General features: G+C 45.6%; 1 protein-coding gene across 4 annotated transcripts in view; it reads right to left on the reverse strand.

Moving 5' to 3' along the window:
* Positions 1–4,222: 4,222 nt before the first annotated feature.
* The window catches only part of STMN1 (stathmin 1), a 28,515-nt gene continuing 15,464 nt past the window's right edge, over positions 4,223–17,273 (reverse strand). The window contains exons 1-5 of one of the 4 annotated variants that reach the window (XM_020909233.2): positions 9,727–9,821; positions 7,988–8,060; positions 7,309–7,481; positions 5,196–5,387; positions 4,223–4,770 (exon numbers count right to left, since the gene is read on the reverse strand). In XM_020909233.2, the coding sequence (XP_020764892.1) occupies positions 4,699–4,770; positions 5,196–5,387; positions 7,309–7,481; positions 7,988–8,000 (450 nt within the window). In that variant the 5' untranslated portion in view covers positions 8,001–8,060; positions 9,727–9,821 and the 3' untranslated portion in view covers positions 4,223–4,698. Of the gene's footprint in view, positions 4,771–5,195; positions 5,388–7,308; positions 7,482–7,987; positions 8,061–9,726; positions 9,822–9,913; positions 10,039–17,273 lie in introns of those variants that run through there. The other 3 variants (XM_020909234.2, XM_020909235.2, XM_070458960.1) reach the window with 3 other exon arrangements.

Below are 17,273 nucleotides of genomic sequence, written 5' to 3' on the forward strand. Positions count from 1 at the left end.
CATGCAAATAATTATTAGTCACGGCTACGAAGTAGAGAGAACTGTAAGAGCATCTAAGAGGGAGACTAGGCTTCTCAGAGAACCCCATCAAGCCCTTCCCCAATCCCAGAAGCTTCTCCCCCAAGGTGTGAGGTCACATGTTGGACGTCTGGGCCCAAGGATCGCTGCACCCCCAGGGCTGTCCCCCGTGTGCTCTCCATTCTGCTGTGGCAGCCATGGGCATCTGGGTAATCTCCTACACTTGCCCCTGGTAGGATTTGGTGCCCAAGGAAGGTACTGCCCTTGATCTCACTGGGAGAAGGCTAGGCCTTTACCATCATGGACCAGTGCCCCTCCAAGACTGCTGCATTTGATGAGACAGCTCATCAAATCCTACAATTAAGTATTACAAATCTGGGTGCCTGTATAAAATGAGTCAGAAAACCTTCCTTGTGCCACCAAACTGCAGAATGCTAGCTTCCACTGGCAGAGACCTCAGCCATTGGGACACTATGGACCTTCTACTTGACCTGGGCAAAGAGGGAGGAAGGCAGATGGCAAGAGACTTAAATGCCAGTAATGTTTCTGGTGCCTTAAAGTTCAGCTCAGTGGAGGAACCCTCAATGGCCAAGATAGGATTCCTGATCTAATCAGGTAGAGAAGACCTGGAATTAGGCTTGAACATGGAAGGCAATTTCCAGGGTACCTAATCCAACCTCCCATTCAAAGCGTGAAGCTCCTCTCTAAGGAGCCTAGCCTTATCTTCTTGTTTGCAAGCAAATCACTTTCAACAGTGACTCAGAAACGCAACTAACAGTAAGGTGGCCAAGCAGTTATCTGGGAGGACAAAGCGGTGCTAAAATGTCACTGGAAATCAACACTCTTCATGGGGAGGAAAACAGAAGAAAGCAACACCTTTAAAAAGGGCTGGCGGGTGGGGTGAAATCTTGCTTCCTTAGAGTAACAGAAGATGGTCACTCATGGCCTTTTTGAGTGTGGCAGCACTGGCTGAATCCAGGGCAAGGGGGGATGTTTCAGGACAAGAGGGGACATTGAAATGCCAGGGCAGCCCCCCTTCCCAGAAGGGCCTGGACTCAGTGCCCCGGTTAGACCCTGACCAGCTTAGACCTGTGGGCGTTACCTCACCTCCCTAGACCTGTTCACTTCTCTGTCCTGTAGCAGCACCCACCTCACACCTTTGGACCTGAGGAGACGTCACAATGCCCGAAAGGAACTGCTCACCCTACCGTAGCCTCAGACCAGCAGCACCACTCTCCAGCCAGCCCTGGAGCGGTTTATTTCTCCTCCCGTTCCCACGGTCAGCAGTTAAGTCTCCCAGTTCCTTGGTGCGGTGTTTCCAGAGCCCAGTGGCCCCATCCAGCTCAGAGGCTCCTCACCTCATCCCCATGGTGCTTCGACAGCCTCCCACTGTGGTCTCCGTCACCTTTTCTCCAATTCACCCTGCCCTACGCCTCCATTCTCTCCCTCAGAATGGCTTTGTTCTCTGAACACTTCTGTTCTGTGCTCTGAAGCCCCCACAGCTCAGGATAAAGGGAATAGAGAGAGCATCTCTATGAGAGCCTGCAGTGAGCCAGTAACCATGGCAGGTCCTCATAAAGTACATGTTAACAACTTACTCGCCAGAGACGTATTAATGTCTTTTGCTTACCGGAACGTTATTGACCAGTGTTTCAAAATTCACTCATTTAACAAATTGTCAATTAGTTTCTGCAAAAACCTCCCAGTCAGTGAAGTGTTATTAAGTCCATATCTGACTCCTCAGAGGACTGGCTCGTCTTCCCTCCTCTATTAAGCTCCCCAGACTACCGAATCCTGTGGTTACACCCTCCACCAAACTACTGAAGCACACTTGGCTGAGTAGAAGCATGTGGTTGAGGCCATATTCTCACCAAGGCGTTCCACAATCCCCCCTGCCCGCTTCAGGTGTAAACACAAGATGTGCTGGGACCCCAATTCATCTTTGTGTCACTAGCACATAGATCAAAGTTGGGTACCTTCTAGCTATTTGTTCAATGTGGATTTAAGGGCTTTCTTCCCATTCCTTAAGCCCCTCCTTTCTGCCGAGGCCAATCACCACATCCAAGTACAAAAGGCTCAAGAGGAAGGGATGCATCTCATTTTTCCACTCAAGTCAAAGGAAACAGTGTGCTCTATGGTGACAGCCCCAGGCTGCAGTCAAACCTCTTCTGACCTCTGACGGAAGGGCTGCCGGGAGAGGCTGGCCTGGCTCACTCTGGGGACAGGACAGCACGGATGCCCCCCCAGGAGCTCCTGGACCCCCACTCCTTCCCTCCACGTTGTGCAGGTGTGCCTATGCTCAGGTGCTCAGTCAGGCCCAACTCTGAGACCCCAGGAGGACAGGTTCTTCTGTCCACGGGGTTCTCCAGGCCGGAATACTGGAGTAGGTTACCATTTCCTCCTCCAGGGGATCGAACCCGAGTCTCCTGCGTCTCCTGCATTGGCAGGTGGATTCTTTACCACTGAGCCATCTGGGAAGCCCTCCTTCCAAGTCACAGGCAAAGAATTTGAGTGGCAATTATCTAACCTAATTCAGTCCTCTCTTTTTGTTTGAGAAAACTGAGGCCCAGGACAAGTACCTCTCCGAAGGTCAAAGGTAAAATAGAAAAGCCAGGGCTTCTGATTTTATGGGTAAGATGGACCTTCAGTTCCATGACAATTGCTATCACAAGGTGGGAACTTTTGACGCTAAGTCAGGGCCACCACGGGGTTGGCTATAACCAACTGGGGGATCCCTCCTCAGGCGCACCTTAGACCCTCTTCTTATTTTTTCCTGAGCTCTGTTCTGTTCCCCACATGTCCCACAGAAACAAAAACCTACTGCTCTCTGTAGGACATCTAGTATCAAAACTGATGAATTACTACTTTCAGGCCATCTTTATATCCAAGCTACTCAGAAGTGGTGCTTTAAGGGTTCCCATGGGTACCGTCTCACCCACGCAAACCTCTAATACCTACTATAGGACAGACCGAAGACAGACAACGGTGCATTTCTGCACACAAGCTTTACCTCGACCTATGTGTTTAGATATTGCCATCGTTATACTGAACTACACTTGATCTTTTTCCTGTTTGCCTTATACAGCCATGACTCTTTAAATTCAATCTTCTTTCTGAACCCCTACAATTCATCACCTTATAAAATTTTAAGTCAATTCAAGGCACTTAAAAGCTGCACAGTCATTTCCAACTCAATGTAAACTTATTAGCTCCCTCACTAGCCTCTGGTTAAAAATGGTTATCATTTTTAGTGCTAAATATATACTAAATACAGTGCTTTACTACACACACACACACACACACACACACACACACACACACACACACACACCTTTAATCCTAACAACAAAGGAAGGTTGATAGGCTATTATTATCCTTATAAGTTTGATAAAACCCAAATCAAGAGCTGCAGAAGTATAAGCGTGGCAACATGCTGACCCCACTGCAGTATTAGCAGTCATCCTGGAAACTCTTTCACCGTAGGCGTGTAGCTTCCAAGAGCTTTTCTGCAGATAGTCTGAGAAGCAAATAATCATATGTAATTAAGGCTATTTCCCAAATAGCCTAGGAAAGCTGCCAAAGGCTTTCCCGGAATTCAGAGGCAAGCTGGTGAAAACTGTAAATACTGTAGCCTCTGGATGCAAGACAAAGCAACCACCAACCTTCACCACCCAAGTCAATGCTGCTCTAGAGAATAAGTTTCCCTCTATCACTTCACAGGGGGTGCTAGAGGGGTACAGAAAGTTTTACTAATCTTTTGATTCTTGAGAAATGGTACTTATGGCAGGCAAGTGTTAGGATTCACCCCCAACCCCAGCCTGTAACATAAAGCAAATAAAAGCATCTAATATCTCTAACTAGGATCTTAAGGTTTCTCTAAACTGTTCTCTAGAAACACCGTTCGCATCTCTAAACTGTTCTCTAGAAACACCGTTTGCGCCTTCAGTCTGCTTTTTTAATGGGGACACAGAAAACAAAAACTGCTTGTTTGAAAATAAACATCTGAAAGACTATCATAACAGCTGATCTGGGCTGAGGCATCACAACAAAGTGATGATTGTGGAAGAAGACAATGCAAACAACTCTGGAGCAAGAAACTCCAGGGCAGAGGACTCGCAGTGATGTGTGTGCTGGGTGTTTCTACCAGCCTCAAGGTCCCATCTGGAACAAATATAAACTAGGAGAGTCTCTATCTCTGGACAACTTATTACCTGGGCAGAAAGAAGTCACTGCCACCAACAGCACTGTGCAGCTTTATTAACCATTCAAGTACAGTAGCGTCTGTAAGATCGGGACAGAATTGGGATTTAAAAGTGAACAGATAATCAGCATCTAACAATTTGAAAGAAGCCACTACATACTCTTTTCACAGACATGTTTTCACGGAGCCAATACAGTACTAGCCATTAACCCAGCACACCAGGTGTACTGAGGTAGAAAAGATGCAACAAGAAAAATAGCTACATTAGAAAGACTTCAACACTTTAGAAAAAGAGTAAAACACTTTTCGTTTCTCCCCTTTAGCCCCTAGAACAACATCATACCGTCTGGATCTACCTATACAGTCCTACATTAGCTTCTAGAATATTTGTCAGGAGGGCAAAAGTAAAATGACACTGGCCAGTACAGTCTTTGGATATTTAGGAAGGGGAGGGGGAGAAAGTCAGTTCTCAGATCAAATTAGTCAGCTTCAGTCTCATCAGCAGGGTCTTTGGATTCTTTGTTCTTCCGCACTTCTTCAATGTGCTTGTCCTGTAAAGAAACAGTATATACCACCAGTCAAGTAAAAAAGTCTGCCAGGCCATGCCCCCAAGAGGCCCAAACCAGCATTAGTATGTACGTTATATGACATGTATAATAATATACTATTATTATATAAGTATATATCATGGGAATCACATAATTAAGAGTTATAAGTCATCATCTTCAAATTTCCTAGGTCACTCATTGAACCTAATGATTCAGCCTTCTGCTGCTCTTCCCAACAACATGCAATTGTGCTGCAAATTAGTGAATATTCCTTATTTTAAAATAAGACACCTCTGATTTAACTTGTTAACCACAAAATGGATGACAAAGATACCAAGCACGTGTGATCAAGGCAGAGTTCGAGCCATTTCACTGGTGCATCAAACCTCAGGCTCGTAAGCCTCTCAAAGCCAGGAGGAGACACCAACCTTCTCTCGCAAACGCTCCAGTTTGGCAGCCATTTGTGCCTCCCGGTTCTCTTTGTTGGCTTCCATCTTGTGGGTCAGCTTCTCTTCCGCCATTTTACTGAAGTTGTTGTTCTCCTCTATCGCTTTCTGAAGCACTTCTTTCTCGTGCTCCCGTTTCTCAGCAAGCTGCTTCAAGACCTCAGCTTCATGGGACTGGAAAAAAGTTTAATAGGCTAGGCTCTCTGAAATGTGATATAGCATTAGGTCAAATCACAGAAGAAAATTAATTGAGCAGACTGAAGATAGAAAGTTAGATCCCTTTAAATAATACTGAAGTCAGGACCTGAATTATTTGTATCAGAATACCGTAAAAATGATACTCTTTTTCTAGTGTTTGTATTTACTTTGGAAAACTGCCCATATTTGTTCAGAGATTCTTGCCCAATTAGTCCTTAAGGAAATCTTTGTAAGATTTACTGCTTAATGGTATCAAGACGATTTGAGTGATATATACTTAGAAATGGCACTTTATTGTGAAGACTTTTGATTTTTCAACTTCAAAGGCTACCTAAAGAAAATGAGCTCATTGTAAAAAAATGTAACCATATTGATAAAAAGGAAATCCACAGAAATGTTAGAAATATTAAAACTAAGCCTCCAGATTACTATTTAAGCCAAAGATTTGTTTTAAGGAAAAGCTTATTAGCATTTTTCTATGGACACTGCATTAACTTCCAGACCAATGGAGCTCTGTTACCATGGTGTACCTCCTTCAACAGACTCAGAATAGCTATTACCAGATTCCGATGTGTTTGGAAGCATCAGCTTGCAGGAAAACTTCAGAGCATCTGCCATTGGTTCTGTTAATTCTCCTCTTCAAAATCCCAGTCATGGTAAGAGTTTCACTATATTTAGCCAGTAACTATGTAAAGCTCTGGCTAATGACTACAGGGACAGCATTGATTCCTTAAAAAAAAAAATTATCTGTCCTGCCTTCGGCTGCATCTCTTCCATGAACTCAAACTACATGAAATCCATCAACTGGGACTAAACAGAAGAGCAGGTAGGAGGTGAAACACCATTGCAAACAGAGCCACTCCTCCTGAGGAGGTAATTCACTGTTGACAGCGGGTCAGCGCACACACAGCAAACGCATGGCTCTGAAACGTGCACAGCACGTGCTACAGCAGCTTAAAGGGGCCCCGAAGCGCATGTGTTCGCTTAAAGGTGCCGGACTTCAAAGCGCCAAACTGTGTTGGTTGCAGGCAGGTTACTACTTCACCTTTTTGTGCCTTCATTTACCTAATTTTAAAATTAAACCTATACATCCCAATCAAGAGTTGCTAGAAAAAGGACCTAAATGAGAATTTGTGTGTAATTCTTAACGACTAGAAGGACAATGAAGAGAGAGATACACCAACATGTTACCAATAGTGATTTCTGCGAAGCAGGATATGAATTTTCTTATTTATAAGCTTCTGTGGTTCTGTTTTTCTATAACAAGCATATTAATATTTGCTGACTCTTCTGATTAGTTCTTTTTAAAGATACCTACTTTAAAACAGAAGTACTAGGTAAAAGCTACCATAATACCCGTATGACAGCTGAGCAACACAATCATGTCACTGCCATTTAAGATGTTTTCATTGTACTGATCTCAAAAAACAAAACAAAAACTAAAAAACCACAGATTTACACACAACTTAAAAAACCAAACCCCAAAACCTTAAGAGACAAAAAAATGAATCAAAACAATTTATTTTCCAAAGAGAAAGCATGAAAAGCATGAATTTTGGTTTCAGACAGAACTGGGCTTAAACTCTAGCCCCAGTACTCACTAACTGTATGATTCAGGAAAACGAGTCAACGTTCCTGAGAACATTTTCTAATCCAGTATCTCAGACAACACCTACCCTGTAGGGTCAAGGTAGAAAAGGAGAACTATGTAAGTGCAGGAGATGGTCCACAATAGGAGCTCAATAAATGACGGCTGGTATTCTCTCCCTGCCACTGGCACTGTAATTTTCATAGTTATAGTCACCATCTAACTACAATTCTGTTTTCCTCCTCTTCTAAAACAGATTTGCCACGTTACATTAATAAATATCTGCTTTTCTGTTAAATTGGTGTTTACCTTGCGTCTTTCTTCTGCAGCTTCTAATTTCTTCTGAATTTCCTCCAGGGAAAGATCCTTCTTCTTAGGAGGGGAAAGGGGAAATTCTGGGACAGATTCTTTTGATCGAGGGCTGAGAATCAGCTCAAAAGCCTGGCCTGAGGCACGCTTCTCCAGTTCCTTCACCTGGATATCTGGATTTGATCATATTTATAATATATTCAGAAAAATGGAGTTTTTCCTATTCTAATGAACTGTTCTATCGTTTTCTAAAAACCAAATCAATTTAATGAATAGAATTAGGGCTGGTGAAGCAGCTGTGTTTACAGGCAAGAAATTATTATCTAAATACCATGTCCCAGAAAAGCAAAGCTCAACATTTTTGGATTGATAAATACCATTCTGAGACATCAGTATTTGACAATCATTTCCCCGAACAGAACAAAAACATGCAAAACTCCACATTTTCCTTTAGACCAAACCAAATCGTCTAATAATGAAATAATTAACTATGTACTCTCAGTACATTCAAGTGGTAATTTTTCTTCTTTAATTACTCTTCAATTTATAAGATAAGATTTTTTTTCTTGGTAAGACCAAAACACATGTGTCAAATTAAGATGGCTTAAGACCTGAGCCATCTCCTATTCTAAAATTAGAAGCCCATCACAATCTCAGCTTTTCCAAATAGATCACCTACCAGAAGAAGCCATGGTGAAGAGAAGACAAGAGACTGGCAGTGTACTCTACACGATTCACTGGCAAGGATAACCCTGAAAACGATTTTCAAAAGCATGCAATCAATTTCTTTGCATTTCCATGTCATTGATTCAAAGGGACCTCAAATCACATCCATATAAATCAATGTCAAAAAACCCCACTATTGTGGAATTAAATATGACATCATTTGTCAGAAAATTATTTAAAAATCTATAAAATACTCCAACACTGGGAAATCTGAATTGAATAGAATGTTGGTTGTACAAGATGAGGTTAACTGAGCGTGCCCGTTCAAAACATACTTTTTTAAAACGAGACAGGGATTTAAATCACGAGGTCCCCGCCCCTCAGTATATTCTCCCCCTGGTGAGAAGACAGTGCAGATTCAACGCCTAGTGAGACCGGAGCCATCTTGACACTGCCTACCACTCATTGTGCAAACGAGAACTACCCACCCCTGCTTTGTCTGTCTGCCATGTGGAAAACAGAACGCCCAAACTACTATTAACCAATAAAGTCGCACTTCTATTGTTCCTGCGGTTTAAGGTCCTCATTCAACAGCGGGTTAACATGAATTATCAACAATTTTATGAAGCTTCAGGTCTTAGGTTACACCTATTTGCTGCCTTGTGCAGAATTTTTCCACGGAGAAAAACCTCTACATCACTTGATCTTTTCAAAGGTCATGATTCCTGCAGACCCAAGTCTAGTGTCAAACACGTAGGAATACAAGTTCTCAACAGCGGGAACTTAAAATCCGAGGCAGGGAAACCGTCTAAGCCCGTCGGACGAGCATGAGACTCCCAGCACCAGACCCAGCATGGGCGTGGCCCTGGTCCGGGCGAGGAATAGCGGCAGGCCTCCCCCCGGCCAATCAGAGCCCGCCCTGCACTCCGGCCCCGGGCCCCGCCCCTTCCTCCCCGCGCCTTTTCGAATCTCCCCGAACTCTCAACACCCCGGAGCCCGCGCGCGTGGGAAGGGGAGGGGTGGGCGGGGCTAACGGTCCCATCCGGGTAACTCCGCCCACCCCGGGCTCTCCCCGCGCGCACTAGCCCCCCATCAACTCCCGCCAAAAACACCTTGAGGCGGGCCCCCGTCCCCCGTCCCCCGCCCCGCCGCAGCTGGCCGGGAGGTGCCAGTACTCGGGAGGAAACCGTGGGATACCCGCCATCAGCTCGCCACCTCTTTCCTTTGCTCCCAATCTTCCGCCACCCAAAGCCGTCCGCGCCCCCGGGCCGAACAGCTCTCGTAGGGGTATTAGCCTTCCGTGGGCAGCCTCACGAACCCTGGGCGGGGGCGCTGCCCTTTCCCGCCCCGCAGTCTGGCCCTCAGGTCGCTCCCTGGGGGCGCCGCCCCGCCCCTTCAAACAATGGGGACCCCGGCGGGGGCCGCGCCTGCAGGGGGGCGGGCCTACGCCCCCTATTGTCTTCTCGAAGACAACTCGGGGGCTACCTCGTCGGGCTCGCCCAGCTGGCCGCACCCCCTCCCCACCACAGCCGCGCCCCCAGGGAGCCAGGGACAAAGCCGAGGCTCCGCCCGAGCCACACACAAAGCGGAGCGACCCCCACCCCGCCCTCCAGCCCCTTCACGGCCCGCGGCCCCGCCCGCCGGCCTCCAGCAGGGGGTCGCTGCCCCAGGGCCGGCCCCTCCCGCTGGCCGCGTCCCTCTCGCTGCCCCCGGCCGGCCGCCGCCGCCTCCTCCCGAGAGTCCCACACCCACCTGCTTAGTCCGAGCCGCCTGGCCACACTCTGAGCACCAACAGACCCGGGCGCGCACAAAAGCGCCAAACAGCGGCACGTGACCTCCCCGCCGGGCTCCGCATTGGCTGGGAGCGGCGGCACGTGCCGACCCCTCCCCACCCCCTCCACCGCCCAAGCGGACCCCGCCCCTGGGGACCCCGGAGCACCTCGGGAAGTGTAGTTCAGGCTGGTGGGACAGGCGGACAATGCCAGGGGTGAGGGCTGCTTTGGGGCGGGGATGTCTCCAGGTGTGAGCCGGGGGGGCCGGGATGGTCATCTGGCCGGGGAAGGGGGTGATGCAGTGAGCTCCCGCCTGGGTTTGAACCAGTTCTCCCCTTCTTAGAAAAAGGGCGGGGCAAGGTCCCTTTCCACGTCTCAAGACAGTGGCCCCCCTGGACTCCACCTCTGTGGAGCCCCTTGCCCAACATAACACCCAAAGCACAGCCCTTCTTTGGGATAGAGCATTGCCCTTCCGGGGGCCCCTCGGTGCAGTCACCTAAGATGACCAAGCCCTTGTGACGGGACAATGCCACTCGACGCCTCCACCTGTCACCTGTATTGTGACATCATCATAATCTAACCTACTCAGCCCCAACAGGGCACGGGCGTGGCCCTTAACTCACTGTGTGCGTTCTTGCTACCCTCTAAGGGTCCCCGAGCTGTTGACCCTCTATAGAGACCTGTGGGGGAAAAGCAAAAGGCTCTGGAATTTGATCTCCTCTGGTGTAACAAAGTCACTCGGCTTAAATGCAGACTCCATCTGTTCTGCCAAGCCTTTTACCGGACGATAGGGAAGGAAGCTCAATTGCAGTTCTAGACTACACAGACTGCAGTTAAGTGTTGCTTTTGTTCTTGAAGCACGTGCTCCCGCATCAGTGCTGGGTCCTTATAAAGAATCAAAACAAAAGAAGCCACAAGGTCACGGTTCCCCCTGCCCTGGATAGATCAGATGCACAGCAGAAACACAAAAGAAAATTGCTCTGACCCTGGCTATCTTAGAACGGCTGGCCTCATTCTTAAAACACAGAAAGGCCAGAGGAAAAATAAATCAAATGAACATGGTTCCCTCAACCAAGGCTCTGTCCTTGGGGCTGGTCATTACACCAAAGCAGCTGCCTTGAGATCCTGACAAGGCAGAAGGACATCCTCATTTTACTGCTCAATGGGCTCCACCTCCCCCAACCAAGAAACAAACATGACCTACTTTGATGGAGCAGGAGTCCTAATTTAAAGCTATTTACTATGGATATGCAAGAGTTAAATACAATTCATAGGTGCTTGAGACAAGGAAAACTGGATTATACAGGCAGCAGACACACCACACAAAGCAAACAATTAGCAATGCACTGTTGCCTGAAATATGCTTGTTGCAGCATTTTCTCCAACAATTGCCCTTGTGTGGGGTCGGCCTCTCCCCCGCCCCCAATCTAAGTGGTTTTCCCTTAGCATGTGAGCAGGACCAGCAATAATTCAGATTCTCAGAGCCCTGAGAACCTTCTCCTTCTCAGACCAAACTTAGCCACCAAACAACCGGCTGTTTCCGTCAGTTTTCTGAGCAAAACCTCAGAAATCGTCAGGAAGACTGGAGGGGAGTTGGGATAAGACCTCATTGAAAAGTGATAGATTAACAGGCAACACACACGAGCAAGAAACCCAAGGCTGAGAAGTCTGTTATACCCTGAACCACGCTTTATCTACAAGTCTTTGTACTTGATCTGGAGGTTTGCAGAGGAAGGTCCCACCCATTTGATGCTTTTTTAAAAAAATTTATAAGAAATTGCCACAAAAATCTCACCTTTCTGACTATTAATGTTGTGACAGAAAAAATAAATCTTTCAAAACACTGATTATTTTAAAGCACTTATACCGTCCCCCCCCCCCCCCTTTTCTTTCTCCCTAGAGCAGATGTCTATTTCCATGGAAACCATGGCTAGGAACGAAGATGTTAGAACTCATGTAGATTTTTCATCTTTTTTAACGATGCCACTTGGCTTCTGGGTTTGTTGTTAGATGCCTGGTCCTGACAGTCTCTGTGATGAGGATTTCCTGAGATCCCCACTGCTCCTTGAGGACTGAGGAGACTGGAGTCGGGTTTCCCCCAAGAATGATCCTATGAATAAGAGAGGGTTTGGTGGGGCTTTAGGGTGGGGCTGCCTTTCTGAGAGCTAGACCACAGCTACGTATTGTCAGTTCTTCTGAGTGTTCATGAATGAGCTTTGGAATCGGAAGGGCTTTCAACTGTGAGAAAGAAAACAGCTTTGCCATCTCACTTTGGAAAGGGGCAGAAGCTCCCTTCTTGGAAGATTCCAAGAACTAACTTCAAAACCCACTCCCTCCTGAAGTGACAGCAAGGAGTTAACATTCGCATCCTGGGATTATCTGTCTTTGCCGATAGAATTATTTTTGCCTCTGCTCAGATGGTTTGGTCGAATTGCTGGGGAGCTGGCTGTGACTATGGAGTAACACAAAGTGAAGTTGAGATATGGCAGCCATCCAGCTTATTTGATCTGTGTAGACAGCTAAAGGAGAGCCCTTCAGGCTTCAAAGTCCAAAAGGATGTCTATGCTGATCAAACAAGTCGGGCTGTTGTCAGATCTGCTCTGTTCTTACAGAGCACCGGCTGCCTTTGTTCATTGTTGGTTCTGAGGCTGCAGGGTTTTCTCCCACAGAGGCGCCACTGAGTTCCACTGCTGTTTATAAGGCCTGTCCTTGGCCGAAGGTGTCGTGGGAGAGGTTTCCTCCGTGTCCCCAGCTCGCTGTTCCCTTTGTCCCCTAATCCTTAGGCATCATGCTCTAACACTCCCTTCCCTGTTCAAAACCTCTCTGTGAATCTGCTTTTTCACTTGCTTGTCTCCCTCACTAGACAACTAAGCCTAAGAAGGCAGGAGTTGTGTCTCTGTCTCTGGTATCCATCGTGCCTGCGCAGAACAGAGCCTGGCCTGGAGGGTGGGGCCTGGATGGTTGCAGGTGACTTTAGGCAAGAACCACCTCACTCATCCTCAGCTTCCACTTCTGTGATGCTCGACACCTGCACCAGCAGAGGTGGTGAGGATTGAGTGAGATAATGTATGTGGAAGTGCTTAGCACTATGCCTGGCCCCTCTCAGTGCTAAGACTTGTTAACCATTATTGCTAGAGAAGTTTCTTGATTGCTATAGGTTACTGAATAAATGAATTAATGATGACTAGTAGACTTTCTCCTTTGGGTGGAAATCATAGTCTCTGGGTTAACTCTTTCCCATGGAGTATTTTTAAAAATTCAATTAATTTAACATTTGGAATAAATAAACACATTCACACAGTTGAGACATAAAGTATGAAAATTCCTTCTCCTTCCCTCCCTCATCTATCCCCATCTGCCAAATCCTCTACTCACCCTTTCCCTACTTTAAGCACTGTCACTAGTTTCTTGTGTGTCCTAGGGTTTTCTTCAGGTAAGCAACTCTGCTTACATGTATGTTAGCAAATTTGTAGTCGCATAGTCTTAATCCCCCCTGCATAAGAAAATGGCAGTTTACTGTAACTGTTCTACACTTAGTGTTTTTTCACTTAAGAACACATATCAGGGATCTTTTCCATATTCATATATCAAGCATTTCCTGGATCTGGGATCCAATGCTCCATAATCTAGTTAACCAGTGTCCTGTCCACGGTCCTTAGATTAATATTTGCTATTTCAAACAATGCTGTAATGAACAAGCTAATATAGATGGTATTTCCCATCTGGGTAAGTATATCTGAGGGGTAAATATAGCTGAAACTCCAACACTTTGGCCACCTGATGCGAAGAACTGACTCATTGGAAAAGACCCTGATGCTGGGAAAGGTTGAAGGTGGGAGGAGAAGGGGACGACAGAGGATGAGATGGTTGGATGGCATCACCAACTCGGTGGGCATGAATTTGAGTAAGCTCCGGGAGTTGGTGATGGACAGGGAAGCTTGATGTGCCACAGTCCATGGGGTCGCAAAGAGTCAGACATGGCTGAGCAACTGAACTGAAGTATATCTGAAACATATTCCTAGAGTAGTATTGCTAGGTCAAAGGACAAACACATTTGTAATTTGGATAGTGCCAAATTGCCTTTCATAGAAGTTGTACCAGTTCAGCACCCACCATGTGGTATTTTAGTTCATTATCTCAATTCATTCAAAAATGATTTGAAAGGTTCTGTCCCCAGAAATTTCAGGCATTAGGGAAAAGGAGGGGGAGGAGTAGAAATTCCGAAAAAGACATGCTGTCAGTTTTGTCTGTGTTAATAATGCCTATAAATACTTGACAAGCAGCAACTGATCTTAGAGCAGCTCTGGTACCTACACTATATCAGTGTCTCAGTCTTTTGGTAGAAGTATCTGCAAGTGTCATCATGAGATTGGAAGCTTTTTGAAGGCAGGGTCTTTTTCATAGCTGTATCCCACTCCCCCCCCTCCATGATGCCTGACACAGTGGCTGGCACATATCTTATTTAATCAGTTCTAAGATGTATTTTGTCCCCGCATTTGTGTATCTTTAAAATCAGAGTGCTCATAGTCCATGAATACCATTTCATAATTGCTGACCACATATTTTCTCAGTGGTACATAAAATAACATCTTAAAAATAAACGGGATTTGTGACTCAACAAAATATGGTAAAGGGCACACATATTAAGTGTGTGAGTGGAATGGGGCCAAGATGTCACTGCCCATGCCATCTTCTCACTCTGTGTTCTAACCTTCATCCCTCTTATCTAAGTCCATGCCTTCTTCTAATGATGCCTTTTATGGGGATGCCTTCTTGAGCTGCCATCTCTCCCCTGAACTCTAACAAACATTTCCAGCTACCTAAAGGACAAGGACCCCTCCGTATGGATGCTCCATAAAGCTCTCAAATTCAGTATGACCCCACATTGAACTAACATCTTCCTATCAACCACATCTTGCTTTTCCATTCTGTTAGAGGCTTTGCTAGGCTCTCACCCTTCAGGCCTAAAACTTCAGTTAAATTCAACTCTTCCAGGACTTCCCTGATGAGCCAGTAGTTAAGAATTTGCCTCCCAATGCAGGGGATGGAGGTTTGAACCCTGGTTAAGGAAGTAAGATCCCACATGCTGCAGAGTAACTAAGCCTGCACGCTGCAACTAGAGAGAGGCTCCCAGATGCCACCATTAGAAAAAGCCCATGTACCACAAATAAAGACCCAGCACAACCAAAATTTTTTAAAAACACACACACAAATGGACTTTCCTGGTGGTCCAGTGGTTGGGAATCCACCTGCCAATGCAAGGGACATGGATTTGATCCCTGGTCCAGGAAGAGCCCACATGCCTTGGGGCAATCAAGCCTGGGCACCACAACTACTGAAGCCCATGCCCATAGAACCCAAGCTCTGCAACAAGAGAAGCCACCACAGTGAGACGCCCACACCCTGTAACGAGACAGTAGCCCCTGCTTTCCCCAACTACAGAGAGTCTGTGCACAGCAACAAAACCCAGCCCCCTCAAAAAGAGAGTCAACTCTTCCCTCTTTCTGTAAGCTTCCACTTATAGAAACAGCATTTTCTAATACAATGGAGCATTTAAAATGATAGTAACTCAAAGAATGAAGCTGGAGGACTCACACTTCTTGATTTTGAAACTTGCAGTAAAGTTACAGGAATCAAAACAGTGTGGTACTGGCATAGTAGTTGTGTCTGACTCTTTGTGACTCCATGGACCATGGAACTCTCCAGGCCAGAATACTGGAATGGGTAGCCTTTCCCTTCTCCAGGGGATCTTCCTAACCCAGGGATTGAACCCAGGTCTCCCGCATTGCAGGCAGATTGTTTACCCAGTTGAGCCACAAGAGAAACCCTTCTAATACAATGGAATGTTTAAAATGATAGTAACTAAAAGAATGAAGCTGGAGGACTCATAGTTCTTGATTTTGAAACTTGCAGCAAAGTTACAGGAATCAAAACAATGTGGTACTGGCATAAAGATAGACATTTAGACCAATAGAACAGAGTATCAAGCCTAGAAATAAGCCCTTGCATATATGGTCAAATGATTTTTGACAAGAGTGCTAAGATCCATTCAGTGGGGGAAAGGACAGTCTTTTCAACTAATAGTGCTGGAAAACTGGATGGCCACATGCAAAGAAATGAAGTTGAACTTTTACTTCACATCATATACAAAAAAATTAACTCAAAATCAATCAAGGATCTAAATATAAAGCCTAAAACTATAAAACTCTTAGAAGAAAACATAGGAAAATAGCTTCATAATACTGGATTTAGCAATGATTTCTTAGATGTGACACCAGGCAGCAAAAGAAAAACACAGACAAATTGAACTTTGGGGAAATTACAAATTTTGTGTGTCAAAATACATTATCAACAGAGTAAAAAGGCAACCCACAGAATGTAAGAAAATATTTTCAAATTATATATCTGATAAGGCATTAATATCACACTGAGGACATTATGCTAAGTGAAATAAGTCAGACAAAGAAAGACAAATTCCCTGTGATCTTACTTGTATGTACAATCTAAAACAATCCCCCACCCCTTGAAAAGAAAGAAGCTCATAGACACAGAAAAAGCTTGGTAGTTGGTGGAGTAGAGGGGGTGGCATGAGTGGGTGAAATGGGTGAAAGGGGTCAAAAGGTATAAACTTTCAGTTGTAAAATAAATAAGTCATGGAGATGTAAGGTACAGCATGGTGCCTATAGTTAATAATATTGCATTGCATACTTGAAAGTTACTAAGAAAGTAAATCTTAAAAAGTCCTCATCACAAGAAGACAAAATTTTGTAACATACAGTGACAGATATTAATTAGATGTTATGCTGGTAACGATTTTGCTACATACAAATATCCAAATCATGATGTTGTATACTTAAAACTAACATAATGTTAGTTGTCAGTTATACCTCAATGACGTTTTTATAAAAAATAAGCAAAAAGAAAATGGGCAAAGTATTTGAATAGACATTCCTCCAAAAGAGATATACACAATGCAGATAAACAGTATCACTAGTCATTAGGTAAATGCAAATCAAAATTAGGATGACTACTGTCAAAAATCCAGTAAATAGCAAGTGTTGGTGAGGGTGCAGAGAAATTGAACCCCCTGTGCACTGTTGGTGAGAATGAGATGGTACAGTTGCTGTGGAAAACAGTATGGAGGTTCACCCTGAAATTAAAAAGGGAACTATCACGGACTGGTGGTACAGTGGATAGGAATCCGCCTGCCAGTGCAGAGGACACAGGTCTGATCCCTGGTCCAGGAACTCCACGTGCCGCAGAGCAACGAAAGCCCGTGCTCCACAAATACTCAGCCCATGTGCAGCAACTACCGAAGCCCGTGCTTTAGAGCCTGTGCTCCACAAGAGGAACCGCCTCAGTGAGAAGCCTGTGCACTGCAATGAAGAATAACTCCTGCTCACAGCAACTAGAGAAAGCCCATACTCAGCAACGAAGACCCAGCACAGCCGCCCCCCCCCAAAAAAAAGCAAAAGCAGACATATTCTATGTTCCAGCAAGTACAGTTCTGGGAATACCTCTGCCAGG

The sequence above is a fragment of the Odocoileus virginianus genome, chromosome 30 (genome assembly GCF_023699985.2).
Source record: "Odocoileus virginianus isolate 20LAN1187 ecotype Illinois chromosome 30, Ovbor_1.2, whole genome shotgun sequence".
Taxonomy (NCBI): Eukaryota; Metazoa; Chordata; class Mammalia; order Artiodactyla; family Cervidae; genus Odocoileus; species Odocoileus virginianus.